This window comes from Tiliqua scincoides, chromosome 3 (genome assembly GCF_035046505.1).
Source record: "Tiliqua scincoides isolate rTilSci1 chromosome 3, rTilSci1.hap2, whole genome shotgun sequence".
Lineage (NCBI taxonomy): Eukaryota > Metazoa > Chordata > Lepidosauria > Squamata > Scincidae > Tiliqua > Tiliqua scincoides.
In genome coordinates, this window is record NC_089823.1 from 193683270 (window position 1) to 193701431 (window position 18162).

At 39.9% G+C, this 18162-nt stretch overlaps 1 protein-coding gene across 1 annotated transcript in view; it reads left to right on the top strand.

The window, feature by feature from the left end:
* Positions 1 to 18162, top strand: part of WDR33 (WD repeat domain 33) — a 79070-nt gene that overhangs the window by 40021 nt on the left and 20887 nt on the right. The window contains exons 8-15 of the mRNA XM_066618879.1: positions 5509 to 5635; positions 7866 to 8020; positions 9883 to 9961; positions 11973 to 12083; positions 13474 to 13568; positions 15278 to 15364; positions 15592 to 15731; positions 17747 to 17899. Of these exons, the coding sequence (XP_066474976.1) occupies positions 5509 to 5635; positions 7866 to 8020; positions 9883 to 9961; positions 11973 to 12083; positions 13474 to 13568; positions 15278 to 15364; positions 15592 to 15731; positions 17747 to 17899 (947 nt within the window). The remainder of the gene's footprint in view (positions 1 to 5508; positions 5636 to 7865; positions 8021 to 9882; positions 9962 to 11972; positions 12084 to 13473; positions 13569 to 15277; positions 15365 to 15591; positions 15732 to 17746; positions 17900 to 18162) is intronic.

Below are 18162 nucleotides of genomic sequence, written 5' to 3' on the forward strand. Positions count from 1 at the left end.
CTTCCTGCAACTGTAACTTTATTTAATATAATACTTAGCGCCTGATTTTTCATCTGATTTGCTTTGAGGGAGAAGAAATACCTTCATTTATGGGCAGTAATAAACTCTCAAAATATAATGAGATATGCTGTATATGGGGAACAGTATCACAAGCATTTACACATCTGTGCCCTTTACCAAAGTTTATCACATTTATTCATTTTTTTCTGTCCTCCCATGGTCTCAGGTCAGACTGGTTTTGTGAGCATTTTAAGTAGGCCTTTGGAAAAAAAAAACACTAAAGCCAAGTTCCAAGAAGTACATCTCTGCTGTAATACATATGTGTACAATTATTACTAGAACCTATTGAAGAGCCTGTGATATCCCTAGTAATGAATAACACACTCTTTGTTCCTCATACCTGAAGAGGTATGTTTTTGTTTCACAAAGTGAAAGTGTTTTTGTGAAAGTATCTTAATAATATCAGAAGAAATCAGCAGCAAACTGACTTGTTTTGTATGGGCCCTTTTCTGTTGGCAGGCTCTTATATGAGGTTCAGGATATCTAGTGGGGCAAGGGGTACTTTGAAATAAATTATTTTATGTTACTTTTTTTTTTTTGCGCTTATGATGATTAAAACACATTGTTATTTTGACCTAAGTAGCAAATACACAACCCATGTGGGTTTTAAGAAAAGGCTATTTCACTAGTTTACTCATTTGAAAAATTAAACTTTCAGCCCCATCTTTTAGCCAAGATTGAATTAAAATCCAGAACAAAAGTATGACATATAAGGAGGGGTGTGTATGGTTGTGGCAGTCAAATGTCATGTGAATGAGAATACTGACACTGCGTTATCCACAATCAAGTTGGATTTGGTGATGTGCCAGTGTGGAGGAAAACTGAGTGATGCTCCCTGTCTTTTTGCATTGGTTTAATTGCACATTAGCATAGCATAGCAAGATAGGGAGTGTCACCCAGTTGCCTTGGCAACAGAACAATATGTTTCCCTGTCTATTATCCTGAAGGCTTGGGGGGGGGAAGGGTTTTGTTTGCCTTCAGTAACATGGTTATGTAACTAAAGCTGATTGGTGATGTGATGCAGTTATGTCACATTCACTGTGTGTGTCCTGATTGACTGGGATCATGTAGTTTTTCAGAAAGAAGTCCAAACAAAAAATGTCATTGAGGCTCCTACAGATTGAGATGAAAAAGACACGTGTACGGGGAAAGGGAGAGTATGGAAAAAGAGAGGTTGGTGGGGATAATTTTAGCTTCCAAATGCATACTTTTTATCCCATGCATATTTGGGGGTGAAAGTTCAATGCAGCCACAACTTGGGTTATCATGCGTACTTGAGCATAAAGACTACGTTCAGTAAGATGCTGGGAGTATTTAGCTTTCAAATTTGGGGGGAAATTTTTTTTAATGGCAGGTTTATACATTCCGTAGTGCATCATTGTGTTAGTTTGCACTATAATAGGGGTTGCCAAACTGCGGTTTGCAAGCCACATGCAGCTCCTTGATATATAATGTGTGACTCACAGAAATATGTTACCTGAGTTCCGTTTTACATTCCAATTAGTACGAGACACAAATTCAAATGCCTCTTAAACATTGTGGCTCTCAGACATCTGAAACTTCTTTTACGTGGCTCTTACATTAAGCAAGCTTGGCCTCCTCTGCACTATAATATGACCGAATAGAGATTTCGCTAACAATGATTTTTATAATCTAGGAAAATGATTAAGTTAAAAGTTTTTGGGAAACCCTTGGATGGGTTATTGCAGTTATTTGTTTACATTTTATAAGTTATTTATCTTGCTATTCATACTCAATCTTCCTGATTCCCAAGGCAGCCAGTATTTTGGGAAATAATATGTTGTAATGTTTTGGCAAACATATTCCCAAATGTTATGCTAGAGGCATCTCTGGGGGTTGCAAGAGAGAGTTTCTGGTGCAAGAGCTCACAGCTTCATCCTCATGATGGACCACCTCCTGTATCAGACCACACAGAATAAATTACAATATCATATATTGGCAACCTTCAGTCTCGAAAGACTATGGTATCGCGCTCTGAAAGGTGGTTCTGGCACAGCGTCTAGTGTGGCTGAAAAGGCCAATCCGGGAGTGAATTATACACTGTAATGATATTATACAATATCATACACACGGGCTAAATGCAGGGGTATCACCAGGATTGGTATCACCCCCTATTTATTTTAGTATATAACAGTGCAGATCACCCAAAAAACCAGTGGCCCAACTTGATTACACACAACTGCATAAGAGCTCTTTTATTGATTCTGATACATGGAAATGATAGCTGACTTATACTAACACCTTATTGGTTCCCTGTTGTGTCATAACAACACCTTATTAGAACAATCAGAGTCATTGGTCTGTTTTCAGTTAAAGAAATCCACTTTTTGTTACATCAGGCAGTTGTGTTTTCCTTTTCTGGTTATTTGGCTATGCTTGATAGAATACAGATAGTTCAATGCAGCTTGTTTCATTGCATCTGCATTAAATTGCACATCGAATGGTATATAATATGATGATGGTATTCAAAAATACGGATATTTTCACAATTTTGGCCGCTAGTTGTATTATACACACACTCCTGCACTGAGTGCATCACCTTGTGCAATCCCACACCCTCTGCAACGCCACTGGAAACAGACAACTTTGTCTTATCCCATAAATTTTAGCTGTTGCCATTCAATCAGATAATAATTTGAATGAGTGCAGTCCCAGTCTGATCCCTCTCAGTCCAATGCTCTGTAGGCACTCCAAAGTGTGCACAATACTCCCAGCAAGCAGAGATAACCCCAGTCCAAGGAATGGGACTTTGTATGTAGAGATGTTCCTGACATTGGACTGAATTAGGAAACCCTTGAATATATTTGAACTTCACATGGTCATTAAAGGCCACTCTTGCAGAGAAAGCATGTGAATAAAGGCATTAAGGCTTTTATTATAGAATGTAGTAGTGTAACCATAATTTTGAAATATCCGTTATTTTGTGGGGAAAAAATCTTCTCGCTCCCATGATTGCTAAGGAATCTTCAAACAATTTTTTCTAGTTTCTGCTGAAAACCTAGAATACAAGAGAGTCTGGGTAGCCTTGAAGTGGCAGAGTGTAGGACATTCAGAAGGTTCCTTCTATGGCCCATATGCTTCCAAACCTGAGTTTCTTTCTGCCCATCTTCATGTGTCAAATCCTTCTCATTTCTTGTCACATAATCTAAACACATTTCAGGTTCTTCCAAAATAACAGAAAAGTGTTGATTTATTGACTATGTATTATAGATCAAAGATTATGATACTTCTTTAGTAGACTGACTCAGGCTTCTATCCTATGCACATTTTTCGAGAGCAAGCAGCACTGAACTCAACAGGGCTTATTTCTGACAAAGCATGTTTAGAATTCTTGGCACATCTCCTAAATAACCACTCACCTGATCATCTGTGGTGAACAAGAATGGCCTCCAGACAAATAAGCACAGAAGAGTTTTGTTTTGTCTAGCAAATTGTTAACATAGGCATGGTTTAAAAAGTTGTAAGCCACCAATCTTTGTGGAATTATTTGCAAGGCTGAACTTATTAGACTTTTCAAATGGAGAGAGAAAGAAAGCAAACTTTTGAATTAAGGATATACACATACAGGCAAAAATTAAAAGAGTATTTTATATGTTGAAGGCTACTAATCTACTGACTGAGACATGGAACTCTTTAAAACTGAAGAAAAGCAAAGGCTAGACCTTTTGAACAAAAAGATGTGGCCTCCCACCAATACAGCACTGCTCATGTATGGCTGGTATATGTAAAAATCTCTGCCAAATAGATGACGGAGCTATCAGTATTGGTAATGCTGATCAATTTCTATGGTAAGGGGAAGGGCTAGAGATGCTGCCTAAAATCACTCTACTTTAGTCTAAGTAGTCCCTCCATATCTGCAGGTGATGCTTTCCAAGACCCACCATGGATAGTAGTGAACCCTATATATAAGTTGTTTTCTTTTACCTACATACCTATGACAAAGTTATTTTCACAACAACACTGCGATAACATGGCAAAGCATGTGGATAGCAAGAACGTTAGAGACTAATTGGACGTTAGTAAAGCAGGCCAGAGTGGGTGCAGAAGACAAAAAGAAATGTGTCATGAGCACAGTGGGGCAGGAAGGTTTCACCGTGTTACTCAGAATGGTACATGATTTGAAACATGAATACAGGCAGAACCCTGTATCTCCAGATCTGGTATCCACAGATCCAGGGTGGAGCGACCATTAAGGATATTTAAAGGCTTACCTGAGTGAAAATGTTCTTCCTTCACACAGGATCACTAGAAGCATACAAGCTTATAGTGACCTGCAGGCTGCCTCCTGGCAGCAAGAACATTTGAGAAAACTGAGGTTAACCGGAAGTGGTTAACTTCTGAGTAAGCCTTTAAATAACCTTAATGAGTGGGGGGCAAGGAGATGGGGTTCCCAATATCAACAGGGGTCCCTGGAACGGATCCCAGTTTTACTTCTGGAATTTTCCATTTAATACTTTTGGGTCACTGTAAATCATGGATGACTGAAATTGCTGAAGCCAAATACGTATATACCTATGTATCCAGAAACATGCTTTAGATGCAGGTTTTTCCTTGTGCAGTTATCTTTTGCAAGACTACATCTAAAATTGAAAGATTTCAGAATAGAGTTTTGTTTTATGAAAAAAAATCTCTACTTCACAAACTATAACAAATTTGGCTTATAGTTAATCAGGATGTGTGAATTATTTTGCATGCAGTATGACATCTGTTTTTAAAAGGAACAAAAATAATAAAATGAAAGCTAGTTTATTAATTCACCTAGCTATATCTTATTACACAATTTTCCCCACACCTGTTTCAGTTGTAATAGCACAGTGCTGGAAAATGCTTGCTTTTAAAATAAATTTGAAATAAGTTCTGATTTGTGAATTCTTGTTACAGAGTTCTTCAGGATAATTGATATAATTTACTTTTTATAATTAATGGAAACACTCTTACAACCCAATCCTACCCAACTTTCCAGTGCCAGTGCAACATCAATGTAGCCCCAAGGTAAAGGAACAAATATTCCCTTCTCTTGAGGAGGCCTCCATGGCTCCCCCCCCCCCGAATGCTGTGCATGCCCTGTTGGCACTGCTGCATCAGTACTGGGAAGCTGGTTAGGATTGAGATTATTGGAATCTAGCAATTCCAATAATTGGAATGAGCAAATTGGCATCTAGACATGAGCAAATTGAAGTGAATATACTCTTGCACCAAACACATGGTGTTTGGACATGTGTTGATAAGTAATTATGTTGTTACTTCTCATGACTTCCTTGAAACTTCCATTTGAACTGATTTCTGAGGCATAATATATCTGTGGCCAATCAGTGCACATTCAGTGGAGCTTATTGTGAAATTTTGTGCCTTGGATAGATTGCTTCATTGTCATTTAATTTTTTGTGTGAAATCTCTTAAACAGCAGTACATTTATACTTTCAACAGGCCATGGTGCCGATGTCAAGTGTGTTGATTGGCATCCAACAAAGGGTTTGGTGGTTTCTGGAAGTAAAGATAGTCAACAGCCAATCAAGTTTTGGGATCCAAAGACTGGTCAAAGCCTTGCTACACTGTAAGTGCAGTTGGTATCTGGACTCTTCTTTCCAAATCTCTTTGTAGTTTGAACCTCTTTGGATTTGATTGATATTGAGTACATTTAGAATACTATGTACAGGTTTGATCACCTCATCACAAAATAGGTTTTGTAAGAACTGGAAAAGATGCAGAAACAATAATGATCTAGAAATTGGTGCAGTTTTCTTATGAGAAAAAACTAAAATACATACTTTTAATTTTAAAAAGGCTGAAGACCAATATAGACTTATATAGGAGCTCTGTGAATAGAATTCCCAATTTTTTTTTCTTCCAAAAAGCAGGTGTATGTGGGGCATCCAATTTTGAGGGACACAGGAATGGGATAATCTTTTTTCCTATGCTATAGCCCCAGTCCAAATTTTCATCTCTCCTGAAAAAGGACACGAGCAATTCCAGTGAAGGATCTCCCACATTCCATCTAGCAGGAGATGTAATAAAGATTTAAATATAAAATAATATTTAAATATATAATAAGGATTTTTAAAATTATGCATGATGTAGAGAAAGTGAATGGAGACAATGTATTTGCCTTATCTTATGATAACGGAATGTTGGGACACCCAGTGAAAGTGATTGGCAAAGTAGATTCAGAGCAGAGTTTAATCCTAAATTATCCTTTCAGTCACATAAATGGGCTTGCACACAGAATCCGACTGAAATCTTGACCTGGCTTTGTACTTGTGCAACATGTTGCATCAGTTATCACACACAACATTGACAGTACCTCAGTTGAACAACTGACAGTTGTTCCATTTCTTCCGCATTTGGTTATACAACTGCATTCAAAACAGCACAAATGCCTCCTCCATTCGTAGACCAAAGAGAATATTTTTTCCCAATGAATAATTAAAGTAAGGAATTCACTACAACAGGGTGTAGTGTGTTAGTATTTTAGATAACTTTAAAAGAGCTACACAACTTTATGTCTTACCACCATGATAACTTACCAGAACTTCCAGGATCAGAGGGAGTATGCCACTGAGTAGCACTTGCTTGAGAACAGCTGCTGGGGAGAGCCTTCAGCTCCTCTTCGTGGACTTTCTGGAAGCATCTGACTGGCCACTCTGCGAAACAGGATGCTGGACCAGATCAACTTTTGATCTGATCCTGCAGTGCTCTTGTGTTCTTATAGTTTGTATCCCTTCAAAATTCATCCTCCTTGATAAATAAACCTTTAACCACTCAAGTGATCTATAGTAGATGTCAGATAAATTTTACTTTTGAGTACTGAGAATCTGTGTTTTGTTGAGACTGAGAGTTGTATCCGAACTCGTCCATGAACAGGTTGTCAAGGTGTTCCATTCCCAGAAGAAGTGTTTCACTTCTGCAAGGACCTCTTCTGTTTGTGCAAAACGTTCTTGTGTGACTGGAATAATGTTCCTTCTGTCTCCAGAAGGAGCTTCCAATGATATCCCATGCTCCACATACAAGTTAGGATATAACCCAGGAATTTGTTTTCTGATTTAGGATGGTCATAACACCCACAAGATTTTCTACATCAAAGAGAGAAAAATGTTTAGGAGAGGTACTTATGGGGGGGGGGGGAGAATAGTAAGGCATATCCTATATCCAAACTGCTTTTTCGAATTTGTGGAAGCTTATAATGTAGCTTATGATATTCTTTCGGAGCCACTGACAGGTGGTTCCTTTAAAATGTTAGTGTGCGCAGCCAGCTGGTGCATAGTGGATAATGGTTAGTCTTAAGTAGAAGTTTATATGTTACCTTGACATATGGAAGCTGCTTTGTTCTCACCTTCTACTGGAATGTGCAGAATGGGAATTGCCATTCTCACTGTTGAATTTGTGTGTTCCAGAAAGCAAATCCCAATTTGCTGTTCCAGTAGAAGCAATGAAAGAAACATGTTGTTCATGCTGCTTCATCTTTCCCTGTTTCTAGAAATCCTATGCATATCTATTCAGAAGTAAGCCCCATTGAGTCAGTGGGACTTACTCCCAAGTAAATATGTGTTGGATTGCAGCCTTGGTTTCTTCAAACAGTTTTTGACATTACTCACAGCCATTTAACCTGTCAGCTTCAGCTCTCACTACAGGGATTAAATAACCAGCTTTGTAACACTAGCATGAGTTATTTTTATAAAACATAAACATACAAGAGTGTAAGATTTAATGGTAGAGTTGAAACATGATAGTTTCATTAGGTTTCGTGATTTGCTAATGAGTTGATTCTGATTTACAATTTCTTCTAGACATGCTCATAAAAATACAGTGATGGAGGTCAAATTGAACCTAAATGGCAACTGGCTACTTACAGCATCTCGTGATCACCTTTGCAAGCTATTTGATATCCGAAATCTGAAGGAAGAGCTTCAGGTCTTCCGGGGTCATAAGAAGGAGGCCACAGGTTAAAAATGATTTCAGTGTTAACTGTTTCTGAGCTGGGTGGTTAGATATTCTAGAAAGAAATCTGTTTAAGTCCTTCCCCTGGCATATTGGATGTCACATTTCCTGCAATTTGTAGTATGTGTGTAATTAAACCAATTATATTGCCTTTGAATTATTTAATCAATTTACACCAGGCCAGACTGGAACTAGTTATGAGAACTGAGTGAAAAAAATTGAGTGCTGTGGTAGATCATCATAACTATTAACTACTCCATCTGAAAGTTGCTATTTATTTGAATTTTCTTACCTTCAGTCTCACTCTGACTTCTAGTATTTTCCATTCTGTTTTTAAGCATGCCCAGGTCTGCATCCTAAAAATAACCTAACCCTCTCAAAAGTCCACTTCTTCCTTTCACTTCTGCTCCATTCTCCTTTCCTTTTACTTCCAGTCTCCTTGAATGAATGATCCTCTCTTCACCTCCTTCAACTCACAATGTGACTATCTGCAATCTGTGATTCTCTACAATTACCCATTCAACTCTATTTAAAATTGTTCTCATCAAGATTTCCAGTCTGCTTCTGATCAAAGCTAACGTGCTCTCAGTTCTTATTCTCTTCCACTTCTCTGCTGCCTTTGTAACTGTAGAATAATTCTCCTTCTTGGGTGTCTGAAACATTGCGTTGAATCCTGAGCTTTGATGAAGTGGTATTTCATAGTCTGAAGCTCTTTCCATACATCAGGAAAGAACTGCAGTTAAACAAGTTGCCCTTCCACAAACACAGTTCTGCTTCCATTCAGGAAAGAAGCTTCTGATAATGGAATGATGCGGCACCAAATATTAGGATCTAACCCAGAGGTGCGCAAACCCTGGCCAGGGGCCATTTGCAGCTCTCGGGGACCCCCAATCTGTCCTGCAGGGAGCCCCCGTCTCCAATGAGCCTCTGGCCCTCTGGACACTTGCTGGAGCCCACACTGGCCCAATGCAACTACTCTCAACACAAGGACCAACTGTTTGACCTCTAGCTCAAGCTGAGGACTCCCTCTGCTGCTTGCTGTTTCATGTCTGTGAAGCGGCAGCAAAGGAATGGCCGGCCTTGCCTTGTGCAAGGTCTTTTATAGGCCTTGAGCTATCGTGAGACTTTCATTCATTCATTCAAGTTCCATCTCTAATATATTCGTTTGTGTAAATTTATGTAAATGTATTCAAATTTGAAATGTAAATTAATTTTTTCCCTGGCCCCCAACACAGTGTCAGAGAGATGATGTGACCCTACTGCCAAAAAATTTGAACACCCCTGATCTAACCCATTGTCTTATCATGGTTTATCTTCACAGCCTCTCTTTGTGTCACTTTTGGCAACTCAAACGCCTCCTTCTTTTTCCTGTATTACTCAACTTCTTATTTATTAGCTCTTTGCCATGCACTGTGTGAACTTCAAGTTTGTATACTTTCTGTCTCCCTGTCCCTAAGTAACTTCTGCATTCCCTATCACATTCTCTACTCTGTTTGGCCATTTATGTGCTCCCTCTGTTGTCATCTTCTACTTCCACTGCTAATTCTTCTTGCATGCAACCACTTTTTTCATTAAATCACTTTCTTCTTCTCCAAGAGACTTTATTTTTAACAACTTGTACTCTGAACTACTCTAGACTCTAACTTGCACTCCCATGGATACTTGATTTCTCCAGTCCATCTCCCACTACTCACTGTTAACTTCTGCCCTTGTTCCTGTCAATTGCTGATGTGTCCCTCCCATTCCTTCCTATCATCTCTCCATTATAAAATGTAAGACTTTCTCCAGATAATGCATCATCTCAAAATATTAGAATGTTGGCAAAATATAAATATGTAAGAATATTTGTGAATTTCTGCATTGCAGCTGTGGCCTGGCATCCTGTTCATGAAGGCCTTTTTGCCAGTGGAGGGTCCGATGGCTCTTTGTTGTTCTGGCATGTTGGGTAGGTACCTCACTCACCAGCCAGATGAGAAACTGCAGCTAAGAAATTCAGCATATTTTAATGTTACTTTTTGAAACTGTAAATTTTGTACTTTTGAGTTGATTGATTAATTGATTGAGACTTTTATACATAAAACAATTTCCAGGAAATAAAAGCAATGGAGAACATAGAATGCACACAATGAAGACAAAAATGAGCAAGATTAAAAACAAACAAAGCAAAGCCAGGCACAAAAACCATTCAGTATTCAATGGTATACATGCAAGGGAGCAAAATTAGAAAAGTTTACCCCTGGTCAGCACAGAATACATATATCTCGCTACACTAAGCTAGCAGGACTCATTTCTCCCATCCAACAAATAACGAACACTATCAATATCAGTTCTGTGAGAATTTTACAGAACTGGGCATAAAAATTGGTGATGTAGTTCAGTATAGTGAGGGCAGTAGAGTAGCATATGAGTCAAGGTTTCAGTTGTGGTTAAATCACAAGTCTGATGCTTTTAAGTACAGGGGGGGCCCGTATCCAAGGATTCAGTTATCTGCTAATCGGGTCCATGCCGCCCTGCACCCCATGCCCTCCCACACCCCCTCCAAGGAGCTCTGTTCTCCTTGCCTCTGGATGGTCCTCTGAGCCCAGCAGAGGCTGCTGATGTCTGTCCACTGCCTCTGCTGAGCTCAGACTAAGTTCGGCAATTGAAATAAAGCAACTTCCGTTTTCATGGAGAAACTGGAAGTGACATTTTTAATGCCTTATAAGGCATTTGGAGTCCTGGGGAAGCCCTTGGGCCTCCTTATGCCTTATAAGACTTTAAAACGTCACTTCCAGTTTCTCTGTGAAACTGGAAGTTGCATTATTTCAACTGCTGAGCTCAGTCTGAACCTGGCAGAGGCCGTGGACATCCATCCATGGCCTCTTCTGGGCTCAGAGGACTCTCTAGAGCAGGGATGTCAAACGCATTTCATACAGAGGGTCGAATAGCATTCATGATGCCTGCTGAGGGCCGAAAGTGATGTCATTAGGCAGGAAGTGATGTCATTAAAAAGGTCGTAACCAAAAATAAGCACTTTTTCTCACTTGGGAACTCATTCTCATAAATGACAGAAAAGAAAATATACGTATCTTGATCGTATTCAAGATAAGGGAGAGCTCAATTTTCAAGTGGGCTGCCCTTTCAGCAATAACACCTCAGCATGGCTCAGCAGCTGAGAGCCTGAAGGCTGGATAAAAAGCTTCCGTGGGCCGCAACCGGCCCCCGGGCCTTATGCTTGACATCCCTGCTCTAGCTCCTCTCAGCTCCAGAGGGTGGGGGGGGGGGGACAACAGGTGATCACCCGCATCTGCAGTTTCAAATAACCACATGGGATTCTGAAACAGAACTGGAGTGTGGCTGTGTTTCAATACTGAGATGTGTTTCAGGGTGGTGCCAGATTATGCCCAGCCATTGGGCAAATCATGGGATTGGATCTTTGCATGCATTCATGCCTGGGTCCTTCATGTCAGTACTGTCCTTTGCTCTTTCCAGTCGCAAGGCTGATGGGATAGATACCCTTCATTTTGCCCCCTAGATCTAAACTTCGAAGCCACCCAGGATGTAGGACTTTGCTTTTCTTGTTACTCATACTTTTCACCTTCCTGTTGAAGACATCTGAGAAAATATGGATTAGTCTGAATCTTGTGGAATTGGTTAGCAAAGAGATTAATTTTCTAGCATACAATAGGACATTTCCTGGAAATATAAATATTCTACTTGAGTGGTCTCTGGACATTGACGCATACAGAAAACGTGGTTTTGGCTTCTCTTGTATGTCACTTTGTAAAGGACAAATCACTAGTAAAGAAACTTTAGCTATTATGCACAATTTATAGTGCCAGAACAAGTGCACAGTAGAGAAAATAATGTGCATTGATCAACACTGTAAATTTTGAGCAACTGAATAGCAAACTGAGTTGGTGGTTTGTCTATAGTCTCATGTTCTTCTTTTTAAATACTGCTTTTGTATACTTTAGGGTGGAAAAAGAAGTGGGTGGTATGGAAATGGCCCATGAAGGAATGATCTGGAGTCTGGCCTGGCATCCTCTAGGACATATTCTGTGCTCAGGATCAAATGATCATACCAGGTATTTTATTTAAATTGCTGGTTTGAATCTTTTCACTTCAGGGGCATTTTGCTTTTATTTGGCAATCCTGTCAAGGTACTCGTATTTTGCCCTAAAAATGAGTGTCTATTCACATAAACATGTCCTAAAGGAAATTTCAAGAGAGAAAGTAAAACAAATGTCAGTTTGTGTATGTCATAGGAAAATAAAATGCTAGTGTAGAATATTTTCAGGTACTAGCATCAATCTGGCTTTTAATTCAGGGCACTCTATTTATACCCTGGATTTATGGTTAGCTGCAGATAACCACTAAAGGCAGTTTCTCATAAGAGCATAAGAGCTCTGCTGGATCAGGCCAAAGGCCCATCTAGTCCAGCTTCCTATATCTCACAGTGGCCCACCAGATGCCTCAGGGAGCACACAAGGCAACAAGAGATCTGCATCCTGGTACCATCCCTTGCATCTGGCATTCTGAGGTAAATTCTCTCATCTGGATCAAGAGAAATATGCTAATATTAAATTTAATGCTAGCACCTGGTACCCCGATGGCACATTTCTAGTGTGTCAGGTATATACTGGTTAAACTACTGGTTATCTCACAAGCAGGAAGATTTAACTAGTGAAAGAGACACAGAGTGAAATAAAATATAGAAATGTACACATGCTGGAGGTGAAGATTAAATATTAAAATTTTTTTGATGAATTAACTTTCATCAAAGTTGTTAGTTTAATGCCATTCACATTTGCTATAACTACTGGTGTTCTGAACATCAGCTACACAATCTGAATTAACCTGCACCCACTTGCCAGGGTTGGTAGAATTAAAGTAGTTCCATTCTATGTTCCTGACACTGTTTTGGACAATTTATGCCAATCTGATGTAATATCTACTTGATTATTTCTTTGACTTTATGTATGTTATGGAAGATTCCTACCTTGTCATTTTCATGATATCCTAATAACTGAATTCACTGAAGGTGACCCAAATAGCATTTGTGAAGATGTGATATGCATCCAGTGGTGATGTATTAATGGTGCTCATTTTGTTTTACCAATTATGTTTCATTTTGCCTGTTGTCTAGTCCTGGTTGATGATAACTTTCTATTGTGGCCCTTGGTAGAGGACAAATTGTCTCTGCTGGCAAACAACAGTAGTGTGTATTTAGATCACTTGGGGCTATGTGCATAACAAGGAGTGAATACTTTACCTCTACTCTGTATGGTGAGTGAACACCCAAGCCATTATAGCTTGAAGTGGCCCAGTAGAAAACAAAGAGCGTCTAATAGTTAGTTGCCTAGATCTTCAGAGTGGGAAACATAGCATTAAGTGTGAAGAGTGACTAGCTCTGAGAGATTAAGGTTCAACCCGTAAATCAACAAAGGATACTATCTCTTAGTTTTATTTTGACAGCAAATTCTGGACCCGTAACCGCCCTGGAGATAAAATGCGAGATCGTTATAACCTCAATCTTCTTCCAGGGATGTCAGAGGATGGAGTAGAATATGGTATGATATGCAGAATCTATGGTATATGGTCATTTATATAAGAATGATGAGATAATTACAAACCAAAAAGGCAGAAGTGCTTAGGAAAATCTCAGATTCCTGTATCTTAAAAATGCATAACCCTTAAAAATATTTTTCTGTGCCATTTAATTTCTTTCAGTTCTTGATTCTTGCTAAACATAGTTTAAGAACCATATTTATTTAATTCCAACAACGATTGTGTTCTTCAGATCTTAGATATTTAATTCCAAATATTTGTTCTTTCTATCACAGCACCCAATGATTATCTTGTGTTCCTGAGGTTTTGTGTCAGGCGGAACTTTGCTGAAAGGTTGCCTGCTACAGATTTACATGGTTACAATATGAGTTTTAGCTCTTTCTTCACAGTACACCAAGTCCTCTACTTAAGCACAGGTTGGGTTCCAGGGATCTATACTTAGGTGAAAGCATCTAGTTCTGTACTTAAGTGAAAGTATCTAGTTCTTGCTGACCCAGCACTATTCAACCTGCTCAAAAAGATCACTGAAAGACATACTGTGCATGCACAAATGTACTAACAACCATTCGTAATTCAGGGAACCAGTGTAAATCCAAAGACTTGCCTGTGGGCAAAAGTGCGACTCTTGAGTGTTGACTAGGTCAGCACAGAAGGGTACTGTCATAAGAACAGTATTAGGAAGGGTATTGAGAACAAAACGGCTAATATTATAATGCCGTTGTACAAATCGATGGTAAGGCCACACCTGGAGTAACCGCATCTCACCTTTTCCATTTCCACTGTTGTTGGAGTCAACCTACTTTTTCTCACATAGTATTAAGGTCCCTTGAGACTTGCAGTATTGCTTTCTCTATGTCTAGTCATCCTTGGCCAGACTGACTGCTTCATCATCTCCCAGTTCCAAAGAATTCCCAGATTTTCAGTGTTATCAAGCTGTTTTTCCCCCCATTGCCACAGCAAGGGGTCACTATTTTTCAAAATTATTCAGCTGCTCCCGTTGTCCCTAAGCAATACTTGTTTGTTTTTGGGGTTAACTTTATAACTATACCTGATTCAAGCCCATTCATGTTCATAACTCTAACATCGGTAAGTTAAGGATCTCCTGTTATTCTGTACGAGGGGTGTCCAAAGTTTTCGGCAGGAGGGCCACATCATCTCTCTGACACTGTGTGGGGGGCCGGGAAAAAAAAGAATTAATTTACATTTAAAATGTGAATAAATTTACATAAGTTTACACAAATTAATATACTGAGGTGGAACTTATATGAATGAATGAAGGTCTTGCTATAGCTCAAGGCCTAGAAAAGGCCTTGCACAAAGCAAGGCTGGCCTTTTCTTTGCTTCTGCTACTGCATCACAGACATGAAACAACAAGCAGTGGAGGGAGCCCTCGTCCCACAGCTAACGTGAGAAGTCAGACAGTCACCCTCACGCTGAGAGCAGTTGTGTCGGGCCAGTGCGGGCTCCAGCAAGTTTCCGGAGGACCAGAGGCTCAATGGAGGCTGGGGTCTCCCTGAGGGCCACATTGGGAGTCCTCGAGGGCTGCAAGTGGCCCCAGGGCCGGGGTTTGGGCACCCCTGTTCTATCCTGTAAACTATGCAATAGTTGATTTTAAAGTTGTGGGAAATTAAGTAGCAGTATTAAAACATCACCTAACCAGTTTGGGGAAATATAGAATGTTTGCTGATATTGGTGTGTTTTTCCTTTCTAGATGACCTAGAACCCAATAGTCTTGCCGTGATTCCAGGAATGGGAATACCTGAGCAACTGAAACTAGCCATGGAACAAGAACAGATGGGTAAGAGAGAAATTGTATCTGAAAGTCCATCTTCATGTACCTTAAAGGTATTTACTAGTTCCTTCCTTTTGTCTTCTGTTTCAGTGTCATAGTTTGAGACAATGGAAGTTTAGCTAAATTCTGCATTGTATTTTTTCCCCTGACATGAAATTGGAATGAAGTTTCCTACTGGTTATATTTATGAGAATGTAATTTATTAATCATAATGTTTAACTTTCTCATTGTAGGAAAAGATGAGACCAATGAAATTGAGATGACTATCCCAGGATTGGACTGGGGAATGGAAGAGGTGATGCAAAAGGATCAAAAGAAAGTACCACAAAAAAAAGTTCCCTATGCAAAACCAATCCCAGCCCAGTTTCAGCAGGTTGGTAACTCTACATTTTATTTAAGTTTTTAGTGAGCTGGTGTAGCATAGAGACTGAGTGTTGAATCATGATTGTTCTGGTTCCATTTGAGGGGGACACCCAAGGGGGTCACTATGCTGACCTAAGCAGATCTAGTCTGCTAAGTGCCTGGATGGGTAACTACCTAGGTACCTAGGAAACCCCTGCACTGCCTAGAGTTCCAGCATGGAAAAAAACCAGATATGCATTGTGTGTGTATGTAAAAGAAATCAAATCTCTTTTGCCCTAAACCTTTTTAAAAAAATTTTTTCCCTTAAATTTTATTATATTACATAAACAAAACAAAACAAAAACAAAAAGAGAGTATTACATCGATATGTGCTTATGAATTACTTTTTTTTTTTAAAGGGAAAGAAAAAAATTATTTATAGATATTTTTTGCCCTAAACCTGTTTGGAGGAAGCCCCTCTCTCTCAGCCTTAGCCTCTCCAACAAAAGATACTACTATTCACCAATAGTTACACAGGGTTGCTCTAATGATTACAACAAGGTAATACATGTGAAACTTTGAATTCTTAGAAGTGCTATACTCATGCTAAATAGTAGTAGTACTGTTAAGATCTGTGCCTACTAATAAAAGTTTCTGCAGTCTGCAAGGCAGCACCTATTAGAAAGCAAATGTAAGATAATAATAACTTTATTTTTACCCCGCCTTTCTCCCCGAAGGGACTCAAGGCGGCTTACAACATATTAAAAAACAATTTAAAAGCAAATAAAAACATATTAACACATAATAAAAAACAGCAGTCAGAGTAAAAAAAAATAGATAAAAAGAGCATAGAGCAGCAGCAAGTCATAAAAGAATCAGGCCTGTAAAAATATTAAAAGATGTTAAAAGGCCGAGAACTCAGAAGGCCTGTTTAAACAGAAGGGTCTTCAGGCCTCGCCGAAAGGTCTCAAGAGAGGGAGCCATTCTTAAGTCAAGGGGAAGGGAGTTCCATAGCGTTGGTGCCACTACTGAGAAGGCCCTATTTCTTGCAGCCGCCCCACGTACCTCCCTAGGCGGCGGCACTTGTAAAAAGGCCTTCTCTGATGACCTGAGAGGGCAAGCCGGATTGTACGGGAGCAGGCGATCTCTAAGATACCCTGGTCCAGAGCAGTATAGGGCTTTAAAGGTCAATACCAGCACCTTGAATTGGGCCCGGAAACGAATGGGCAGCCAGTGCAGCCGCTGGAGAAGCGGACTGACAGAGTCGAACTGCCTACCTCCAGTAACCACATGGGCCGCCGCATTCTGCACTAGTTGCAGTTTCTGAACCGTCTTCAAGGGCAGCCCCACATAGAGCGCGTTACAGTAATCTAATCTCGATGTCACCGAGGCATGGATCACCGTGGCCAGGTCTGCACGATCCAAGTACGGCCGCAGCTGGTGCACCAGCCGAAGCTGAGCGAAGGCCCCCCTTGCCACAGCCGCCACCTGGGAATCCAGGAGCAGCTGCGAGTCCAGGTGGATCCCCAAGCTGTGGACCTGCTCCTTCAAAGGGAGTGCAACCCCATTCAGCGCAAGCCGATAGTCCAGCACCTAAATCGAGGATTTCCGAACCAGGAGAGCCTCTGTCTTATCCGGATCACTGATGAATTCTTAAGAAGATCAAACAGATGATTGCATTCAACAGCTGTGCCAATAGTAGGGCATGGTTTATCAACCCAATTTCATCAGGTTTGCTTCTTCTAGATTTGCTTCTTCTAACTAATCTAGTGGATTTCAAACATTCTGCCCTCAAGGAACACTCCCCTATAGCTACACATTGCAAGAGAAAAATGCCTTTTAGTCAACTTGCCTGCCATTGATTGAAGAAGGCCAAACAAACTTATGAGGCCCCCCAGAATTCTCAGGGACACAGTTTGAAACCCCATATAGTAATACAGCCTAATTCACTCTATTTCAGTTTTTTTCTCAGCAGTATGTAATCACCTTGCTAATTTGGCTTTTTAATAATATTACTTCAAGCATACACTTTTATTATCTTCTCAGGCTTGGATGCAAAATAAAGTTCCAATCCCTACACCAGCGGAGCCACTAAATGACCGAAAAGAAGATCTTAAACTGGAAGAGAAAAAGAAGTCACAGGCGGAGATTGAGCAGGAAATGGCAGCACTTCAGTACACCAACCCACAGCTTCTGGAGGTACGTAGAGTTTTAAGATCAGTCACAAATACAATCTTTGTGTGACAGTATCTGTCTTGCACCAAAGAATTATAGAAAATAATACATTCTGGTAAGACATACTGTAGCTTTGCTGGAGGTGCAGTGAACATTACATGCAGTTTAGAGAGCAGTTTGAAGTCACATGATACAGTTTTATTGTTGAAGTTGGCACTGCCTGGATGTTACACTGTGCTCTACAGAGGAGGAGCAAGCTGTAAATGTAATGACAGTGAATCAGCACT